Below are 19,768 nucleotides of genomic sequence, written 5' to 3'. Positions count from 1 at the left end.
AGAATAGTTATGCCATGGTCCTTCTTTTATGAAGGGCTTAATGTTTTCTAGAATTTATTTAGATTTCTTTGGGGCACCTGGATGGCTCAGTCAGTTAAGCGACCTACTTCAGCTCAGGTCATGATCTCCCAATTCGTGGGTTCGAGTCCTGTGTTAGGCTGTGTGCTAACATCTCAGAGTCTGGAGCTTGCTTTGGATTCTGTGTCTCTCTTTGCCCCTCCCCCTGCTTGTGCGCGTGTGTGCGCTGTCTCTCTCTCTCTCTCTCTCTCTCTCTCTGTGTCAAAAATATTAAAAAATTTTTTTTAGAATTTAGATTTCTTTGCATCTTTAGATTTCCTGTTGAGTTTTTTTTTAAACTGCAATATTGTAGCTTATCCAGCTTATTGTGGTTTATAGGGTGAGAGTAATAGAGTCTTGTAATTTTCTGCATTCTAATCAGAAGTGGAAATCCTGAACCTTTCTTTAAAATTATAAAACTTTTGTTGTACCTGGGTGGCTCAGTTGGTTAATTATCCAGCTCTTGATTTTGGCTCAAGGAATGATATCACGGTTTCATGGGTTCGAGCCCTGCATTGGGCTTTGCACTGGCAGCACAGAGCCTGATTGGGATTTTCTCTCTCCCTTTCTCTGCCCCTCCCCCACTCACACTGTCTCTCAAAAAACATAAATAAGCTTAAAAAAATTATAAAATTTTAGAGCTGGAAGAGGCTGTAGTAGTCATGTAGTTTAGCTACATCATTTTCCTGATGAGGAACTGAGGCCTAGAAATGTGGACTACTTTGATACACAGCTAATTTAGCCTTGAATCCTGAACTAGATGTCAGATCTCTTTAATTCATTTTTACCCCCCTTTTAATATGGGCTTAGTGAACCCAGACAGGAATTTTTCAGTAGTGCCAAACGTTAGTGTGAATCTGACAGGAAACTTACACTGTGCTTTTTAATCTTGTAAGCTTGTTCAGCCTTGGAGAAAATGAGAAACAAACCAGGAAGGATATTCCAGGAAAGTTACATGCCATTCTGATTCATTTTTTTTTTAATTGGGTATTACTCTCCAATGAAGTATGTGGTTCTGTCCATTTGATGACAGTCCAAAAGTGTTTTGCATGGCCTTCTTCATACCCTCACCAGGGTTAGCTGAAAAATGACAGCAGTTATGTTTGATGTGCAGTCTGGAAAGCTTTGATGTTAAATGCCATAGAGCCTGCTAGGATGAACTGAAGAATAATCAGAATAATGTCAAAGTCTCCCATACCTTCATGATACCTACTTGCTATCACATGGGCTAATGGCTTCCTATAGAATCCTGCTTGTCTACTAATATAAGACACTATTTCAGTGGTACAACCCCTTCTTACTACCTGGACAACAAAAAAGGCACTATAACAAAGCTGAAGGTTTTTGTTTTTGTTTTCAGTCTGAGTGAGCTTGTTTCACATGTTGATAAACCTGTGTGTTTACCATAGGGTGAGGCTCCTGGGGGGAATGCCTGGAAAGGAAAGTACCAGATCTAGGAGTCATCGCTGATGTTCCCCTGTGGTAGGTCAGAGTATGATCTGATTCTGAAAAAATTGAGGATAGAGCTTATCTTCTCCAAAACTTCTTACTGTCAAATACAATTTGATATTTACATTAATTCACTCAGTACAGTTTTTAAAATGCCTACAAGTACCAGGTACTATGCTCAGAAAGTATTAATAAAGCAACTGAATCTTAAACCTTTTATTATAAAAAAGAGCTACATGCAACAAAGGGGAGGGGAACGGTGCCCTGGAAGTGTAGAGGGATCTGAAGAGTAGAGATGAGATTAGATTGGGCAAGGATGGCCTAAGACAAGGGAAGGAGAATACTATTAGAAAAGAGAGGGGGGAAGAACTGTTAGTGGGCTAGGGAGGAGTCTACTGCAATGATCTAGGAGTATGTGCTCCATGAGGTCAGGGTGTTTGTTTTTTTAAACTATTTTGATCCCTGCTATATCTTAATGCCTAAAACAATGTCTGGCATATGGTAAGCATGCAGTAAGGTTTTGTTGAGTAAAAATGTAATGGATGGTAGAATTAAAGCTATTTCAGTCAAAGCTGTTCAAAACATCTTGGTTATCTGCTCCTGGGACTATGTTGGGATTGCATTTCCCCACTCCCTTGAAGCAGGTTTGACCATGTGACCTGCCTTGATCAGTAAAATGTGAGCAGAAGTGAAATGTGTCATTTTTGGATGGAAGCTTTAGACCAGTGAGGTATTCCCACATTCTGTTTCCTTCTGGCACCATCGAGTGGCAGTGGCAGAGCTGGTAGTTCCTTCAGGAACTTGGATGACAGCTACGTTGGACTTGTTGCATGAGCATGACTTAAAACTTCTGTTGTAAGTCAATGAGATATTGGGGATTTTCTGTTGGTGTACAGTAATCTAACCTATGTTGACTACAGATATTTAAATTAATTTTCATCTGGTTGGAATCCTCATATGGCCAAAGGCACTTGAAGGAGGAGGCTGCCCACTTGTCTCCTGCTTATATATTTGCTCTGGTGTTGCCTTAACATTAGTTAAGAGAGGAGTCTTAGAAATGAGGTCTCAGGCAAGAGAGAGATAGGAGAGGGGATGAAGGGTTATTATAATTATTTTTAAATTTCCAGCCATAAATTTGTAGAAAGGATTGTATTTGTTTAATGTTTAGTATATAGCAGTTTCAATCACATTTCCCCCATTCTGGGCAACCACCATAAGAAGTGCTTGGGAACAAAGACCAGATAAGTAAGAGACCTGTTTTATGTACTTTCACAGATCATAGCCTTAGAGTTGGAAGGGTCTTGAGACATTCTTTGACCAAGTTATCTGGTCTGTGTTTTTATATTCTAATATGGATACCCTAGAATAAATAGCAAGTAGGGATAAGCACCTAAATAAACATAATGGCATTTATTTTATAATGGCTTTTTAAATAGTTAAAGGCAAATGCAAATTATTAAAGTATATTCAGGCAAAGGATCAGACAATTTAAGAACAGAAGCTGGGAGTAGAAGAGTTGTTAAAAAATTGGATACTTTGAAGCCAAGTAATCCTCTGTCTTTGACTTTGTAAGTTTGCTTCCATAGCAGATATTGATAGTAGGCAAGGCCTGTTAGGCTTTGGTGTTTTAGTTTTAAGGTCCTTCGTCCCACCCCAGAAGGCTAAGATCATTCATTGACATTAGTTTGCACAATGAGCCTCCTTGAGTTCCATATCTTGAGAGGGATCCCTGGTAACTCTTAGGGCTCCCCTACATCAGGAGCAAGGGGATTGTCAATGAATATGAACAAGCAGTTAAGCTGTAACCTTTGGCCTTTTCTGCCCTAGAAACTTAGTAGCTTTGATGAGAGCTTGAGACATGATCTTAGGGGAGGATGAATTTGCTATGACAACACCTCTCTGTGCCAGGGTTAAGAGATAGTCCTAGGTGAATGTAAATAGAGCTCAACCTTTCCCTTCTCTCCAAAAGCAGCTAGGTTTTGGCTGAGGAGATGTGAGGTTGGCTGGATTCCAGGTAACTCAAGTTACTCACTTGACCCTAGAGAGGAGCAAAGTAGGCAAGAGGCATTGAGGAGGGGGAGGTGGAGAGTTGTCAGTGCATGTGATCAGGCCAGATGACCCATGTCAACGTTTAACCTGATAAGCAGTAGAGTGGAAGATGGAAGAGAAAACCAGATAAGTAACCTTTATATGTTTAAGTCTCTCACCTCAAACTTGCTTTGCACATCCAGACTCCTTTTCTGATAGGGGACCAAGTTCTTATATAGGAAGGGAAGGAAAATCCAGTTTCTATAGAATGGGAAGATGGGGCAGAGTGAAGTTATTTATTTAACTGTTTTATTTCTTTCTTTGTCATTTTATAAGTTTACTGAATATTCTTAGGCTTGACTCACATTGCCTGTATTTCTCTTGGCTTGGCGGTAGGCTAAGTGACAGAAAGCAGGACGATTAAGGGAAGAAAGGAGTGCTTGAGGAGATCTGTGTGGCCAATGCAGTTTCAGGGAACTGTCATAAATGTAGGAAGCTGGTACCCAAACTAGGCTACATAGAAGACTTACTTCTGTTATATGGTGGATCACTGAAGACCAAAGGTAAAGCATAAAGCCATCTTTATTCTTTTTTTTTCAATATATAAAATTTATTGTCAAATTGGTTTCCATACAACACCCAGTGTTCATCCCAAAAGGTGCCCTCCTCAATACCCATCACCCACCCTCCCCTCCCTCCCACCCCCCATCAACCCTCAGTTTGTTCTCAGTTTTTAAGAGTCTCTTATGCTTTAAGCCATCTTTATTCTTATAAATCATTCCTTGTAATTCATTTTATTTACCTAGTTGTTGTTCAAAACAAAACATTGGCTAATGTTAATTAAAATTTAAATTAATTAAGGATCCCTCTCCAGGCAACACAGTTTCAGCACTGGGTTTGGTAGGAGTGGGTAACATTTGGAGGTAGAGAAATTAGAAGGATGCTGGGAAGGTTTATTTTAAGTTACTTACTGTCCCATCTTAGTTTTCCTTTTCCTCCCTTGAAGTATGTGGAAATGAAGAAGGAATATGTATCTTTTCCTGAGTCTAGGCCTTGAACTTTACTTTTATGAAGTTAAACATGAAAGATGGTAGAGGAAATGGAATAAATAGGACATTTCTAGAGATTGTTGATATGGATGGAGGGTGCTCTGAGCAGTAATCTGCTGGTCCAGTTAAGTTGTAACTGCATGCTTTTATTCAGGCCAAAGAACTCCATGATTGACCTATAAGATGGAGGTAGTTGGAGACATCAGGATTTGTATCAGGGTGATAAGGACGAAACTGTATTCATGGTCACTAAGAGTGAGCATGGGAGGCCTCTGCCTTTTTGTGGCTTCCAGAGGCATATATCCAGATCTCCTTAATTAGGTCAGATCCCCCAGTGTGCAGGTTCTCAGCATCCTGTACCATTCCTTGGTACCACTTGTCCCCTTTTGCCTTCCTCTTTTTTCCTTTTATTAGTTTATTGTTTGTTTCCAATCATACTGTAAACCTCATGAGGTCAAGGCACAAGTCTGTTTTTACTTACTATTTTACCCCCAGTACCTAGTATATTTACAGGTACATAGCATATAATTAGTAAATACTTGCTGAAAGGAGCATGAATGAATTGGAAACATTTAGTGGATCCACTTTATCTTGCAGAAGTATAGCGTTATCTCCAACTTACTGATTAAGGTGGGCTTACTTTCCAAGCTCCTGGATGAAAGCCTGCTCCAATAGCTTTTGGTCCAATGGATATTGAAGGATTTTAAAGACTAGTACAGAGCAGTGAGGTAGATCACTGGGCAAGAATAGCTTTACTCCCCTCCCCCCCCCCATTTTTTTTTATTAGTGTAATCCTCACTGTAGAATTATAGTTTTGGTGATTAACATTCCTTTCTTTCACTAGAATGGTCTCATATTTCTGTAAAGTCTGTTCAAGTCTTTCAGTATAGTCATCATCTGAATCTATAATGAGGACTCTGTGATTCTCAGGTTGGTTACAAGTCCTTGCCTTCCCCAATATGATTTTTTACCCACTGTCTACCCCTGTAAGTGCTGACCAGTCACAGATAACTGAAAAGGCATTGTCATCCTTGTAGTTTTTGGTCTGTGATGCTTCTGGGTCTCACTACGATTTAAAGGGAGCAGGTGTGGGTGGAGGCCTTGAGTGGAGATCTTGGCGTTCTCATGACTCTCCAGTCATCTGGCTGCAGTTCCTGTTATAGTGCTATTCTGTCCAATAATAGCGGTGTCACTTTTAGCAAAGCTAACTTATTTGCGCTTGACTGTGATTGCTGTACTAGTGAACTGGAAGCTTAAGAGAGTGCTTAGAGATTTTTCTGTATGTCAAGTCTGTAGAACTGAGTTTAAAATGTACATTTATAGAAAACTTAAAAGTTGACTGAGCTTTAAGGAATTGTCTACACAAGGGCAAGAAGATAAGTATGAAACAAACATTCTGTTTCGGGTGGAAACTGGAAATGTAAAATTTCAGAAATATTGGCGCCTTAAAAAAATACTGTTTTTTTAGGGGCGCCTGGGTGGCTCCGTCGGTTGAAGGTCCAACCCTTGATTTTGGCTCAGGTCATGATCCCAGGGTCGTAGGATTGAGCCGTGTGTCAGGCTGTGGGCTGAGCAGCCTGCTTAAGATTCTGTCTGTCTTTGTCAGTCGCATGTGCTCTCTTTCTCCCTTTTTCTAAAAAATAAATTAAAAAAGTACTGTTTTTTAAAGGATATTTGGTAGAGAATTGGAAGTACCAAGATGTATACAACTAGAAAAAATTGAGGGGGAGGGGAGATAGTATTAATTAAAGCCTTTTAAAAATTGAAACATTCTTTAATTCAAAAGTTTGTTTGCAGTCTTTAACTTTAAAATGTTTTGCACAAACTGGTAAGGTACAGAATCTTTCGGAGTCTGCTTGTTTGTTTTTTTTCCTTGATTTCTGAGAAGCAGACAAAAGCTTGCAAAGAGAAGGAACTATCTCTGTTAGAGTAAAACAAAGCTGTTAGGCTATTAATGTTGTTGACAACATTAATCAGATACACGAAGTGCTCATATTTACTAAAAGAACTCAGTGATAGTAAATATCAATTTTTGTGAAATTGTTGCCATAAGGATTCTTTATCTAGACTCTGAGTTATCAGTATCATCAGTTTCTCTTTCACACAGTTATAATGTTTGTGGATTTCTTGAAAGTGGTTTGCTCAGATTGTGGCAAGTAGCTGTACCTTATATTTTTCAGAATCTTGTATTTCCACATGTGAGGTATGTGGCAATATGAAGAAGGCAGGAAATAAAGGCAGATTCCCTATTGTACAAAAGCTTCACTACTGTGAAACAGCTCATGTGTTTGAGGGTGCTAGCAGTTCTCTTAAGCCACAGCTGAAGGTGATTGAAAGTTGTCACATAATTCAAGTTCAGAATGGACTGCTTTATTTCATGTTTGTCATTGCCTTTAAATGATTAGCCCTTTGAATAAATGAATATTGCACTTGTCCCACTTCCAATTTCTTCAGACCCATTCAGAAAATAACACTGTACGTACACCTTTGCCAGCTATTAGATCAAAAAGCAGCAACAACAAGCCTTTCCATATAAGAGTTAGCCTGTATTACATGCGTTAAATGAGCTACTACATTGGCCACCTAGTTGTGTCTCAGACAGGAGACACATACTCACCCTCAGGGGCTTTGATGTGCTAGCCCTTCTGTCCACAACAGTTACTCCCACACAGCACCCCTGAGGCCCACCTGCTTTGGGGCTTTGCTGTCAATATCACCTCACTAGAGACATTCCCTAACCACTCTCCTTGTGCCCTTTCTCTTTTATTTTCTTTACATCAGTTATTGCCATCTGACATCTGTGTTTTGCTTATTTGTCAGCCAGTCTTCCCCCACTATATGAGCTCTTCACATACATACCTCCCAGTTCTATTAAATTCTTAATAATTTGTCATGCCTCCATACATATTTTTAAAAAAGAATTAAAGATGTAGTTGTAGCATACTGTGTAACCCCACCCTGATGGTAATCCCTTCTCTCATTGCTCAAAGTAATGATTATCGTGAATTTGTTACTTACCAATCATGTTTTTAATACATTTGCCATATATCTGTATTTATATCTATATAGACATAGATATATAAAGTAACATTGTGCCTGTTTATGAACCTGAAATAACTGGTTTCAGCATGTCCGTTTCTATCTTGAGTTTGCTTTTTTAAATTGAGTGTATGGCGATTTCAACCATCTATTCATTTTTACTATTATATAGTGGTTCCCTATATGAATGTAGTTCATTTATTCTCCAATTGTTGAAAGTTTAGGCTGTTTTTAATATTTTGCCACTACAAAAAAAAGTGGGCATTTTTTCATTTGCAAGTATTTCTCTAGGGAATGTTTTTTGAAGAAAAATTACCAAATCATAGGTATGCTACTTATTCATGTACATATTTATTTATTCCAGAGTGCTCTTTCTCATTCTTTTACTCATTTAAACTCACGAATATTGTATGAAAGTCCTTGTTTTTCCACATTCCTCCTCAGATTTGATATTAGCAAACTCTTAAAAATGTTTTTCTAATCTGAAATGTTTTCTTCTCGAATAATTTGATTTTTCTAATTACCGGTAGAGTTAAACACCTTTATTGGTTTATTCACTGTTCAGGTTCACTCTTTTGTAAACTGAAGAGCATGCTCTGCAGATTTCTTATTTGTACTATTAGATTTTTGTTTATTCTGTATCCATTGGCATAGTTAATAAGTAAACATGTTTTTTAACAAAGACTAACACATTGCAGGCTCATTATGTTTTTTTGTTTGTTTTAGGGAAATGTTACTAATGTTGTCCTCAAAAAGTTCTAAAGAGCTCTGTAAAACAATTATGAACCTTCCTTCATTCATTGGCATTTAAGAAATGATACAACCTAATGACTGTAAATACTATAAAGTATCTAGTATGGTGGGATCTAGAGTCAGAGCTAGTACCTGTGAATTGCTTACAACATGGATAGCTATTTTTGATTGAGGGTCATCTTTCCATTTGGTGACTATAAATAAATAAGTTCAATGTACCAGTAGTTGTTTATAGCTAAATGCTCAGTTCGTGTCATTTAACAAAGGTGTAAGAAGAGCATTTCCTGCAATGGTGACTCTTTCCTTCTTTTTTCTCATCCTCTAGGTTGTATCAGAGTAAGATGGACGGTAGCTTTGATTGTGATTGTGGTGAGCTGGAGCCACCTGATCACTAACAAAAGACATCTTCTGTTAACCAACAGCCACCAGGGCTTCCTGTTGAAATACACAGCAACAAAGGAAGAAAAGAGGCAAAACGGAAATAGTGCTTACCAGCACCTTAGAATGATGCTGCTCAGGACCAGTCCAACACTGAATGTATCTGCACTGTGAGGAGAATGTTCATAGAAGCCTGTTGTGTGCATATTTATTCACATTTTTGTTAAATGTTAAATCGTTTAGCACAGTAAATCTGAGTGCATAGTATGTCATTTCATTCCGTTTGAGTTTCTTGAGTGTTTTCTGTAAATGTCTGCAGAATTGCTGCCCCTTTCTTGAACTATGAGTACTGCAATCTTTTTAATTCTCAATATGAGTAGAGCTTTTTGAGCTTTAAATCTAAGGGGAACTCAACGGGCCTGGTTGGCATATGCAATGAACATCAAGAAATCATCTTGCTGTGGAAGCAAAATTATTTTTCTTTTCCTTTTTTGAAAGATCTTTCCTTTTGATGTCAGTTTTCTTCCTTGTTTACACAAGTTCAACAATTCGAAAGGAAAAGGCAATAGTAGAGGTTTCAAAATGGCAGAGAAATTTGAAAGTCTCATGAACATTCATGGTTTTGATCTGGGCTCTAGGTATATGGACTTAAAACCATTGGGTTGTGGAGGCAATGGCTTGGTTTTTTCTGCTGTAGACAATGACTGTGACAAAAGAGTAGCCATCAAGAAAATTGTCCTTACTGATCCCCAAAGTGTCAAACATGCTCTACGTGAAATCAAAATTATTAGAAGACTTGACCATGATAACATTGTGAAAGTGTTTGAAATTCTTGGTCCTAGTGGAAGCCAGTTAACAGACGATGTGGGCTCTCTTACCGAACTGAACAGTGTTTACATTGTTCAGGAGTACATGGAGACAGACTTGGCTAATGTGCTGGAGCAGGGCCCTTTACTGGAAGAGCATGCCAGACTTTTCATGTATCAGCTGCTACGTGGGCTCAAATATATTCACTCTGCAAACGTACTGCACAGAGATCTCAAACCAGCTAATCTTTTCATTAATACTGAAGACTTGGTGCTGAAGATAGGTGACTTTGGTCTTGCACGGATCATGGATCCCCATTATTCCCATAAGGTAGGTGCAAAGCCAGCTGAGACAGATCTTTAAACTGATGTGTATCATCAGGAATAGGTCTTGTATTTTCTTTTATATTATGACAGATGTTTTTCCTTAACTGTGTTAAACTTTACATGGTACCTTTTTTTTTCTGATACAGATCTTTCAGTCAGAATCTGTGTTTAAAAGGAAGGTGGAGTGGGATCCTAATTACATAAAAATTCTTAAAAGTGTATGGTTATTTATTATAACTGAAACTCTCCCTTATTTAAAAGTGGGATATATTCTTAAGTGTGTAGGGCAGAATTGTGGTTCTATCTGAAGTTAAGAGGGGATGCTATTTGAACTTATATGTCTTGTGTCCCTTTGAGTCTCTAGTATTCTGTTATGCCTTATTTAGGCACACTTAATTTAGTTTGCTATCTAAATTTGCATGAAGATAAAATGGGAAGTAAGAATAGCTAAAGGGATTCATAGTAACTGTACTTTAGGTAACCTTTTGCCTTCATAGAAGAAGTTAGTATTTTCTGAGTTGAACTTTGGTCTTTTAGTTTTCAAATGAAATTATCTGTGGGATCCTGATCTTTAAAACATTAAAGTGGAGCTGCTTTGGTTATAAAGAACCCCTAGTTAACATCTACCTTCATAATTTTTCAAGGTTGTTTTGAGGATGAAGTAACACAATATATGTATAACTGTTTTTGTTAAATGCTTTATAAATGTAAAGTAGCAAAATTGATTAAGAGTGGGATATGTAGTAGAGCCAGTCCCCTGGGTTGTCAGTAAGGAGCTTGGCATTAGTTTAGAAGTAGCACCTTTGGTGTTCTTCTCTACCTTTCCCTCATTGATTTGAAACATGCCTGCTCCTTAATTAAGACCTGAAGTGAAAAATAGCTCCTCTTTTGAAACATGTTTTGAAAGTGTGACCTAGAATCAGCACTAAATTCTTACAGTATATTTTGGTCAGCAGACTTCATGTGAACATCATCTTATAGATTATATATCCCAGGGGGAGTTTAAGCTCCTATTTAGCCAGAAAAGTATAAGCGCCTTAAAAATACAGAAACCAACTGTATTTTGTTAGGATCTCACAATTCGTTTTTATTGTTTTTTGTTTTGTTTCGTTTTTAAGATCAGGGATTCAAGTTTTGTACTGTTCCTCAGCTAAAGAAAAAAACTGAACTATGTTTTTGTTTCTTTTTCAGGGTCATCTTTCTGAAGGATTGGTTACTAAATGGTACAGGTCTCCACGTCTTTTACTTTCTCCTAATAATTATACTAAAGCCATTGATATGTGGGCTGCAGGCTGCATCTTTGCTGAAATGCTGACTGGTAAAACCCTCTTTGCAGGTTAGAGATTTTAAAATATATGGAAAATTATCCAAAAGAGAAATAATTTTACATGTATCTATGAAGCAAGAATTACATAAGATTTAAAACAATTGTAGTCTGGAATATTAAGAGAGAAAATGGTGTTTTTAATATTTAAAAAATTTAAAAAACTTATTCATATATTCACTGAATTGTTCACACAGCAAATATAGTCAGAATTTTAGTGTTCTTTTGTATTTATCTTAAACATAATGTTGTGTGTTTTTTTGTAAAATGTCTGTTTTTTCAAAAGAGATAGTGTGAGCAAGGGAGGGACGGGAGGTGGGGCTGGGAGAGAATCCCAAGCAGGCTCCACCCTGTCAGTGCAGAGACCCATGTGGGACTCCATCCCATGAACCATGAGAAACCTGAGCCAAAATCAAGAGTCAGATGCTTAACCAACTGAGCCACTCAGGCACCCCAAACATAATGTTGTATTTTTAGATTTATAATACTTTTTGGTAATCTGTGGTAAATGATACCTGAGTTGTATAATGCTGTCAGTATTTGTCACTCGTAGTCAAAATTTTTAGCTATTGTTGAAAACCCAGTAATTCTTTGTCCACTATCATCCCTGTTGCCTGCACTGCCGTGTCCTGTTGCTTGACTCCTTTGACCTTTCAGAAACAAGGAATTTTTTGCTGAGTTTGATGCTATGAGATTTTCCACTACATAGAAATAGTGAAGAATTTTGGTGAGAGGAAGAGAAAGAAAAAAGTGGTAATGTAAATGAGGGTATGAACCTGAATCAGTGAGAAAAGTTTGATGACAGAAATTGTGTACATGCGAGAATTGGTGCAAAAAGTTGGATGGAAGCAAGGTGTCAAATAATGAAGATATCTATGTCTAGTTAAGATGGGGCCAGAATACTTAGAAAGTAGGCAGAAGAATTCCATTTGGAAAACCAGGAAGTAGTAAGGTACTGAAGATTTTTTAGTTAGAGAAGTGACATGATGGTGATTTAGGTCTTTTCTCTCTTTGGACATTATTGTTTTTCTCTCTAACCAATCTTACTTAGAGTGGCCCTCCCACCACTCCCAGATTATGCTAAGAGCAGAAGAAAGGGCAGGGTCTGCTTACAAAAGAAGGATTACTAAAAGAAAGATAAGGGTGCATAGGAGAACACTATTGAAGAAAGGATGGTATGACCAAATGCCCTTACTTTTCTTTTTTAATGCTGACATTTGCACTACTCAGCTTATGTAACATTGACCAATCATTTGTAGTTTTCCCCCTAAATTTATCTGAAATTTCTTCTGATATGTTTGATAGTGATTGAATTTCAATTTAGAAAACTGAGAAAATACCAGTTATTCCTGGAAACTAAATGCTTGAGTGGATTGAATCTTTTCCTAGAAACAATACTGTAATTGGAGGTTATATTCCTGATATTCAAGTACCTTCCAACATGTAAAATAATTACTGTATTATTTGTTGCTGTATGACCAACTGTCTCAAAATGTAGTTGCTTAAACAGCAAACATTTATTATCTCATACTTTGTATGTGTCAGGAATTGGGAGGTGACTTCACTGGGTGGTTTTAACTCAGATTTGTTTAGTCAAGGTGTTGGTTAGGTCTGCAGTCATCTGAAGGCTTGACTGGGGCAGGAAGATCCACTTGTAGATAGCTTACTCACATGACTTATTAGGAGGCCTCAGTTTGTCATCATATGGTCTTCTCTATAGGATTGCTTGAATGTCTTCATTATGTTGGCTTCATGAAGCTGGCTTCCCCCAGAATGAATGATCCAAAAGAGAGCAAGGAGAAAGCTTCTGTATCTTAAAAAAAAAAAAAAAAAAAAAAAAAGTCCTATCAGTATGTAATTCACATGCCATACACTTCACCCATTTAAGATATACAGTTCAGTATTTTGTAGCATATTCACAGGATTGTATTACCATCTAATTTTGGAACATTTTTGTCCCCCCTAAAAGATAGCCTGTAACCATTAGCAGTTACTTTCCATTTCCCCCTTCTTCTAGCTCCTGGCAAACACTAAGCTACTTTATTTCTCTGTAGATTTGCCTGTTCTGGGTATTTCATGTAAATAAGTTATATAACAAGTGGCCTTGTAAATGACTTCTTTCACTTAATGTAATATTTTGGAGGTTCATCTATGTTATAACATGTATTAGTATGTCTTCTTCTTGTGGCTAAATAATTCCACTCTGTGTATGTGCCACACTTTGGTTATACATTCAGCACTTTATGGAAATTTGGGTTATTTGTCCTTCTTGGTTATTGTTAATGATGCTACCATGTGCATCAGTGAACAGTTTTTGTGTAGTTTTATGTTTTCCATTCTGTTGGATTTGTATATACTTAAGAGTAGAATTACTGTGTCATATGATAACTCTATGTTTAACTTTTTGAAGAAATGCTAGACCATTTTCCAAAGTGGTTGTAACACTTTACATTCCCACCAGCAGTGTATGAGGGTTCTATTTTTCCACATTCTCACCAACATTAATTAAAATGTAGTCTGTCTTATATTCTTTTTGAATATGAAGTAGTATCTTATTGTGGTTTTGATTTGCATTTACCTAATGACTAATAATGTTGAGTGTGTGTTTATTGACAATGTGTCATTTTTGGAGAACTATCTAGATCCATTGCATATTTTTGTTTTTTAATTATTTAATGTTTATGTTTGGAGAGAGAGAGAGCATGAGCATGAGCAGGGGAAGGGGCAGAGAGAGAGGGAGACACAGAATCCAAAGTAGGTTCCAAGCTCTGAGCTGTCGGCACAGAGCCCAACGTGGGGCTCAAACGCATGAACCATGAGATCATGACCTGAGCTGAAGTTGGACACTTAACCGACTGAGCCACCCAGGTGCCCCTCCATTGCGTATTTTTAAATTGGGTTGTTTGTATTTTATATTTGAGGTATAAGAGTTCTTTATATATTCTGGATACAAATCATTTAATCAGAAAAATGATTTGAATATATTTTCTCCCATTCCACAGGTTCTCTTTTTACTTTCTAGATGGTGTCTTTGGAAACAAAAGATTTTAGTTCTGATGAGGTCCATTTTATCTATTTTTTTTCTTTTGTCACTTTTGCTTTTGGTGTCATATATATGAAATTATTGCCTGAGCCCTAAGAATTTTATAGTTTTAGTTTTTGAATTTAGGTCTGTGATCCATTCTGGGCTAATTTTTGTATATGGTGTGAGGTAGGATTTAACTTTATTATTTTGGATGTAGATATCCAGTTATTCCAGCACCATTTGCTGAAAACATTATTCTTTCTGATTGAATTATTTGGCCCTGTCAAAAACCAGTTGACCCTAAATGCAGCATGTCTTTTTGTGACCTAGACTCAAAAGTGACACAGTCATTTCAGCTTTATTTTATGCATTAGAAATAAGTCATCTAAGTATACCTCACACTCAAAGGGAGGGAAGTTGGATTCCACCTTTTGAAGGGAAGAGTACCAAAAAATTTGTGGACTTTTTTTTTTTTTTAAGTGGGTTCTACAGGGCACCTGCATGGCTCAGTCGGTTAAGTGTTTGACTTTGGCTCGGGTCATGATCTCATAGTTAATGAGTTTGAGCCCTGCATTGGGCTCTGTGCTGACAGCTCAGAGCCTGGATCCTGCTTCAGATTCTGCATCTACCCGTCTCTCTGCTCCTCCACTCACATTCAGTATCTTTCTCTCTCAAAAATAAACGTGAAAACAGTATAAAATAAAGTGGATTCAACACATAATGAGGGGCTTGAACTCAGGATCCTGAGATCAAAAGATGCATGGTCTAATGATTGAGCCAGCCAGGCACCGAAATTTGTGGACATATTTTAATGCTGCCACAATAATGAATATTTTATCAGGAAAACTAGCTTGTTTATAATTGTTATATCATGCTCTAAGTCATTTGAAATGGGGTCAGAACTTAATGCTATATTGATTATTCATTCAACATATTCAGAATTGTTCAAGTATAGCAATAAAAATAACTGGATTAAACAACACCTTTAAATAACAATATTTTGATCTTACACCCATGTAAACTTTAAACAGTTAATGAGAATTATATGTAAAATGATTTGAAAGATCCAGTTTTAATTCTCTTCTCCTTTATTGGTAAATTTGTGAGCCATTCAACAAAAGCAGCATGAGGGAGATGTTTATTAGATAGAGGCCTCAAATGAACAGCAATAAAAGACACCCACTGAAATGTCTAATACCATCTCAAATTTAACCTATCCAAAACTGAACTGGTATTTCTCCCTCCTTTCTTTTTCTGCTGTCTTCCTCATCTGTGTAAACCAGATCCACTTTTTAGTTGCCAAGGCAAACATCTTGGCTTCATCTTTCACTTTGGTCAGTACAGAGTCTATGGACTCTTCCTTTGAAATATATTCAGAATCTAACTGCTTGTTATTATCTCTATTAGCTTCCCACCTCCCTGTGGTTCAGTCAACCACTGTGTCTCTCCTGGTCTATTGCAGGATTTTTAACTGTCTTTCCTGCTTTAATATTTGCTGTCTGTAGCCTAATTACCACATAGTAGCCATAGTATTTGTCTGAAAACATAAATCAGAACATGCCATTTTTCTACTTGAAATTCTGTAATGTCTATCAAATTCAGGATAAAGCATACCCTTTGTGTTCTGGTACCATTCTGACTTTATCTTCTATTCCCTGCAGCCATTCTGTTTCAGCTACACTTAACTAATTGTTGTTTCTTGGACAAGCCCTCTGTCTCCTATGGGCCTTTGGGCCTTTCCCCATCTTTCTGTAACTCCTTTCCTCCACATGAATGCATGGTGTGTTCTCCAACTTCTTTAATTTTCAGCATTTCCAAGGAAGGAGGCCTTCCTTGGTCATCCTGCATAACTTAATAATCCTGCCCCTAACACTGCTATTTATCCTCCCTGCTTACTCTATTTTTCTTCATGGCATTTGACATAAATATTTATCCTCCCTGCTTACTCTATTTTTCTTCATGGCATTTGACATAAATGTTGACAGAGTTATTATCTGTTTTTCTCCACTAGATTGTAAGCTCCGTGAAGACAGAGGTTTGGTCTTTTTTGTTTCATAGGTGTATTTCTTTTAACTTTTTTTTTTTTAATGTTTATTTTTGAGAGAGATTGTGAGTTGGGGAGGGGAAGAAAGCAAGGGAGACACAGCATCCAAAGCAGGCTCCAGGCTCTGAGCTGGCAGCAAAGAGCCTAACATGGGGCTCAAATTCACAAACCGGTGATATCATGACCTGAGCCCAAGTCAGCCACTTAACCGACTGAGCCACCCAGGTGCCCTCATAGCTGTATTTTAAAGTACCTTGCTCATAGTAGGAACCCCAAGAAAAATTTGGGAGATTGAATGGATTCTAGAAATTCGTGGAAAGGCAAACTGAATGGTTTTCTTTAGTCACCATTTAGCTTAAAGTTCCCCCTTTTATTTATTTAGTTTTTAAATGCTTATTTATTTTTGAGAGAGAGAGACAGAGTGTGAGTGGGGGAAGGGCAGAGAGAGAGGGAGGCAAAAAATCCGAAACAGGCTCCAGGCTCCGGGCTCCAGGTTCTGAGCCGTCAGCACAGATCTGGACACGGGGTCGAACTCACAGACTGTGAGATCATGACCTGACCTGAGCCAAAGTTGGGCACCCAACCTACTGAGCCACCCAGGCACCTCTTCCCGCTTTTATGTCTTTAATACTGGTTCTGAAATGGCTACCTGAGCGTAACCTATAACTATAAAACTTCTTGTTGTGCAGATCTGGTCCAGCCATCCATTTTACTGGTGATGAAATGAAGCCTTTATCATCTTAAGTATGCCCAGAGGTATAGCCAGTTAATTAGCAATACAGCCACGACTAGAATCCATGTGTCTTGAATCCCAGTTCATTGCCTTCTTCACTACTTTATGATGCCTTAATTTAAGGCTAAACATAAAGGGTCAGTTTCTTATGGCAACAAAGCAGCCAAAAGTAAATATGTCAGTGAGCTGAAATCGGAATAGATCTGCTTTTTGAGTAGATTGATGATATTCAAAGTAAAGAAACATGCTGATTAAGGATTCAGTTAAAACCGTTTTCCTCCCAGTGGTCATTACAGTATTTAAGTTAGTTTCCTATAACTTTAGAATGTCTTTTGCAAATAAGTAAGCATTGAGGAATATGTTTATATTGTATTTGATGTTTATCTAATTTCAGGTGCACATGAACTTGAACAGATGCAGCTGATTTTAGAATCTATTCCTGTAGTACATGAGGAAGATCGTCAGGAGCTTCTCAGCGTAATTCCAGTTTACATTAGAAATGACATGACTGAGCCACACAAACCTTTAACTCAGCTGCTTCCAGGAATTAGTCGAGAAGGTATTGTTACTCAAGAGTAACCATCATGTAATGGGGTGTGTGTGTGTATGTGTGTGCATGTGTGTGCATGTGCGTGCACACGTGTGCACATGCATGCATGCAAGCAGGATCTATATATTCCCAAAAAGTCTTTAGACATTAAGATATATCTAAAATTTCAACCCTTACTTTCCCTTTCCCTGACTCTTAGAGAGGGATATCTTTCTTTGTTCCTCTGAATAATTTTTCAGATTGAATAAACTGAACCCCTCTCCTGGTTCTAACTCCATCTACTTTTTTAGCTTGCACCTCTGATTCTCTGGCATAGGTGAGCATCTAGAAACACTGTCCCTCATTAAGGTAAAATGTTCTGTGAGGGTTATATGATAAGTTGGGTATGAATATGCATGTTATTTACATATGAAAGTGAATTGAGTTGGAAGAAAGCAAAGGCTTCTGGGCAAAGAAGTAGAGGAAAGAGCAAAACTCCATATGAGCAAACACATTACATTAGAGTTTGCAGGTTCGTGTTCGGAATATTAGGTGCTAAATATGAGAATTTGTGCAAGCTTGAAAGGGGTAGGAACTTAGAATCAAAACTTTGTTGACCATTAACACAATAATTTTATGTTTCAAAAAAGAGTGACATGTCTTCAGGATTTGTTGATATAAATAATATACAAAAGTCTTTAACTCTTGTAGTGGTTACCTGTAGTAAGATAATTTTTTTTAAATTTTATTTTTAAATAATCTCTGCACCCAATGTGGGGCTCGAACTCAACCCCCAGATCAAGAGTTGCATGCTGTATTGACTGAGCCAGCCAGGTGCCCCAGGATAACATTTTTTTAAGGATGAGCATTGGACATAAGGAAAATCTTTCTTAAAAGTTGATTGTGTCTTATATTTTTAAGAATTATCATATTAAGATACATCGATGTCAGTATTGTATAGTTCTCTCATGAATCAAGTTAGGGATATATAGTTGTTTCTCTTAATTACATATCCATTATTCATGTTACCCACTCTGATCACTGTATGTGGTTTGGGTTAGTGTGTATCAAAGTGTTTTAAAGTAGCAAGTGTTTTGAGAAATAGGCACTGGATGGGGATATCATAATGACATTTTGTTTTCTTCACTTGTGCTTAGAACCTATATAGTAAATGCCTAAGTAATGAGGAAGCAGCTGTATTTAATTTCAGCAGGTTTTGTAGGCTTCCTTTTCAATAGTTCTACATTCCTAACCAGTCTTCAAGTCTTATCTTCACATTCAGATTCCAGTGCGCTGTCTTGTCCTGACCTTGTAGCCATGTCATGACACCCTTTTTCGTAACTGAACAGTAGTCACGTAGCATTGGACTGTGCCTCAGAATCCTCTGTGGGAGAATTTTTTTTTGAGAGAGAGAGTGAACGAGAATGAGAACACAAGATGGGGACAGGGGCAGCAGGAGAGAGGGAGAGAATCTGAAGCAGACTCTGTACTCAGCTTGATGCTACGACCCAGGGAGCATGACCTGAGTTGAAATCAAGAGTCCGATGCTCGACTGAGCCACCCAGGTGTCCCAAGTGGGAGCTTCTTAAAAATGCAGACTGTTCGGTCAGAATCCAGAGGTAAGGTGGGGAGTAGAGCAGGTGTCTGTTTTTAAAGCCCTCTACAGGTGTGGCTCCACTCAGCCAGGTTGAGAGACATTGCTCAGGAATAACCTTGATTGGCTTTGAGCCGTTGTCGCTATTGCTGTGTCTTATCCAAAGAGGCAAGCTAGAAATAATGTAGGACATTGCTGTTGAAGCATTTGCAGGCTAGCCAAACTTGAATCTTCTATTTCCCCTACCCTCATTAGGGTCAGGACCATGTCTTAGTTGGTTGTGAATCAACTTGAATATTTGCCTGATGGCTGGGATTTATTCATAATGCATTGAATGTATGTCTTTCATAATGGGTTAATTAACCATCAGCCAAAGATCCTTGGTATTCACAAGTAGTGGAACTATGCTTATATACAAGTGCAGTGCAGAGTTTTTAAATTTCCTGAGACTAAAGATATGTTGTGTAGATGTGCTCTACACCAGTTTCTTCTTAATCAAGTTTAACATTGGAGTTTTATTTTTGGAACAGAGCACATTCTGAGGCAATGGGGACTTCATAAGAAATACATGTTCTTTTCTCCCACTCTGTTCATGATCTTCAGAGGAAAAAGCCAAACAAGATTAAGTACATA

The 19,768-nt window shown here is 37.8% G+C and overlaps 2 protein-coding genes across 5 annotated transcripts in view; one reads left to right on the top strand and one right to left on the bottom strand.

The window, feature by feature from the left end:
* MAPK6 (mitogen-activated protein kinase 6) overlaps window positions 1-19,768 on the top strand; it is a 36,508-nt gene that overhangs the window by 10,449 nt on the left and 6,291 nt on the right. For 2 of the 3 annotated variants that reach the window (XM_030318167.2, XM_030318168.1), the window contains exons 2-4: window positions 8,701-9,890; window positions 11,078-11,222; window positions 17,407-17,571. In XM_030318167.2, coding sequence (XP_030174027.1) covers window positions 9,336-9,890; window positions 11,078-11,222; window positions 17,407-17,571 — 865 coding nt within the window. In that variant the 5' untranslated portion in view covers window positions 8,701-9,335. Of the gene's footprint in view, window positions 1-8,700; window positions 9,891-11,077; window positions 11,228-17,406; window positions 17,572-19,768 lie in introns of those variants that run through there. The other variant, XM_030318169.1, reaches the window with a different exon arrangement.
* The window catches only part of BCL2L10 (BCL2 like 10), an 83,358-nt gene continuing 76,298 nt past the window's right edge, over window positions 12,709-19,768 (bottom strand). For both annotated transcript variants that reach the window (XM_030318180.1, XM_030318182.1), the window contains one exon: window positions 12,709-13,023. In XM_030318180.1, the coding sequence (XP_030174040.1) occupies window positions 12,900-13,023 (124 nt within the window). In that variant the 3' untranslated portion in view covers window positions 12,709-12,899. The remainder of the gene's footprint in view (window positions 13,024-19,768) is intronic.

Source organism: Lynx canadensis, chromosome B3 (assembly GCF_007474595.2).
Source record: "Lynx canadensis isolate LIC74 chromosome B3, mLynCan4.pri.v2, whole genome shotgun sequence".
In the NCBI taxonomy this organism is placed as follows: Eukaryota; Metazoa; Chordata; class Mammalia; order Carnivora; family Felidae; genus Lynx; species Lynx canadensis.
The sequence above is the reverse complement of the archived record's forward strand: the minus strand, read 5'-3'. Positions and strand labels throughout refer to the sequence as shown.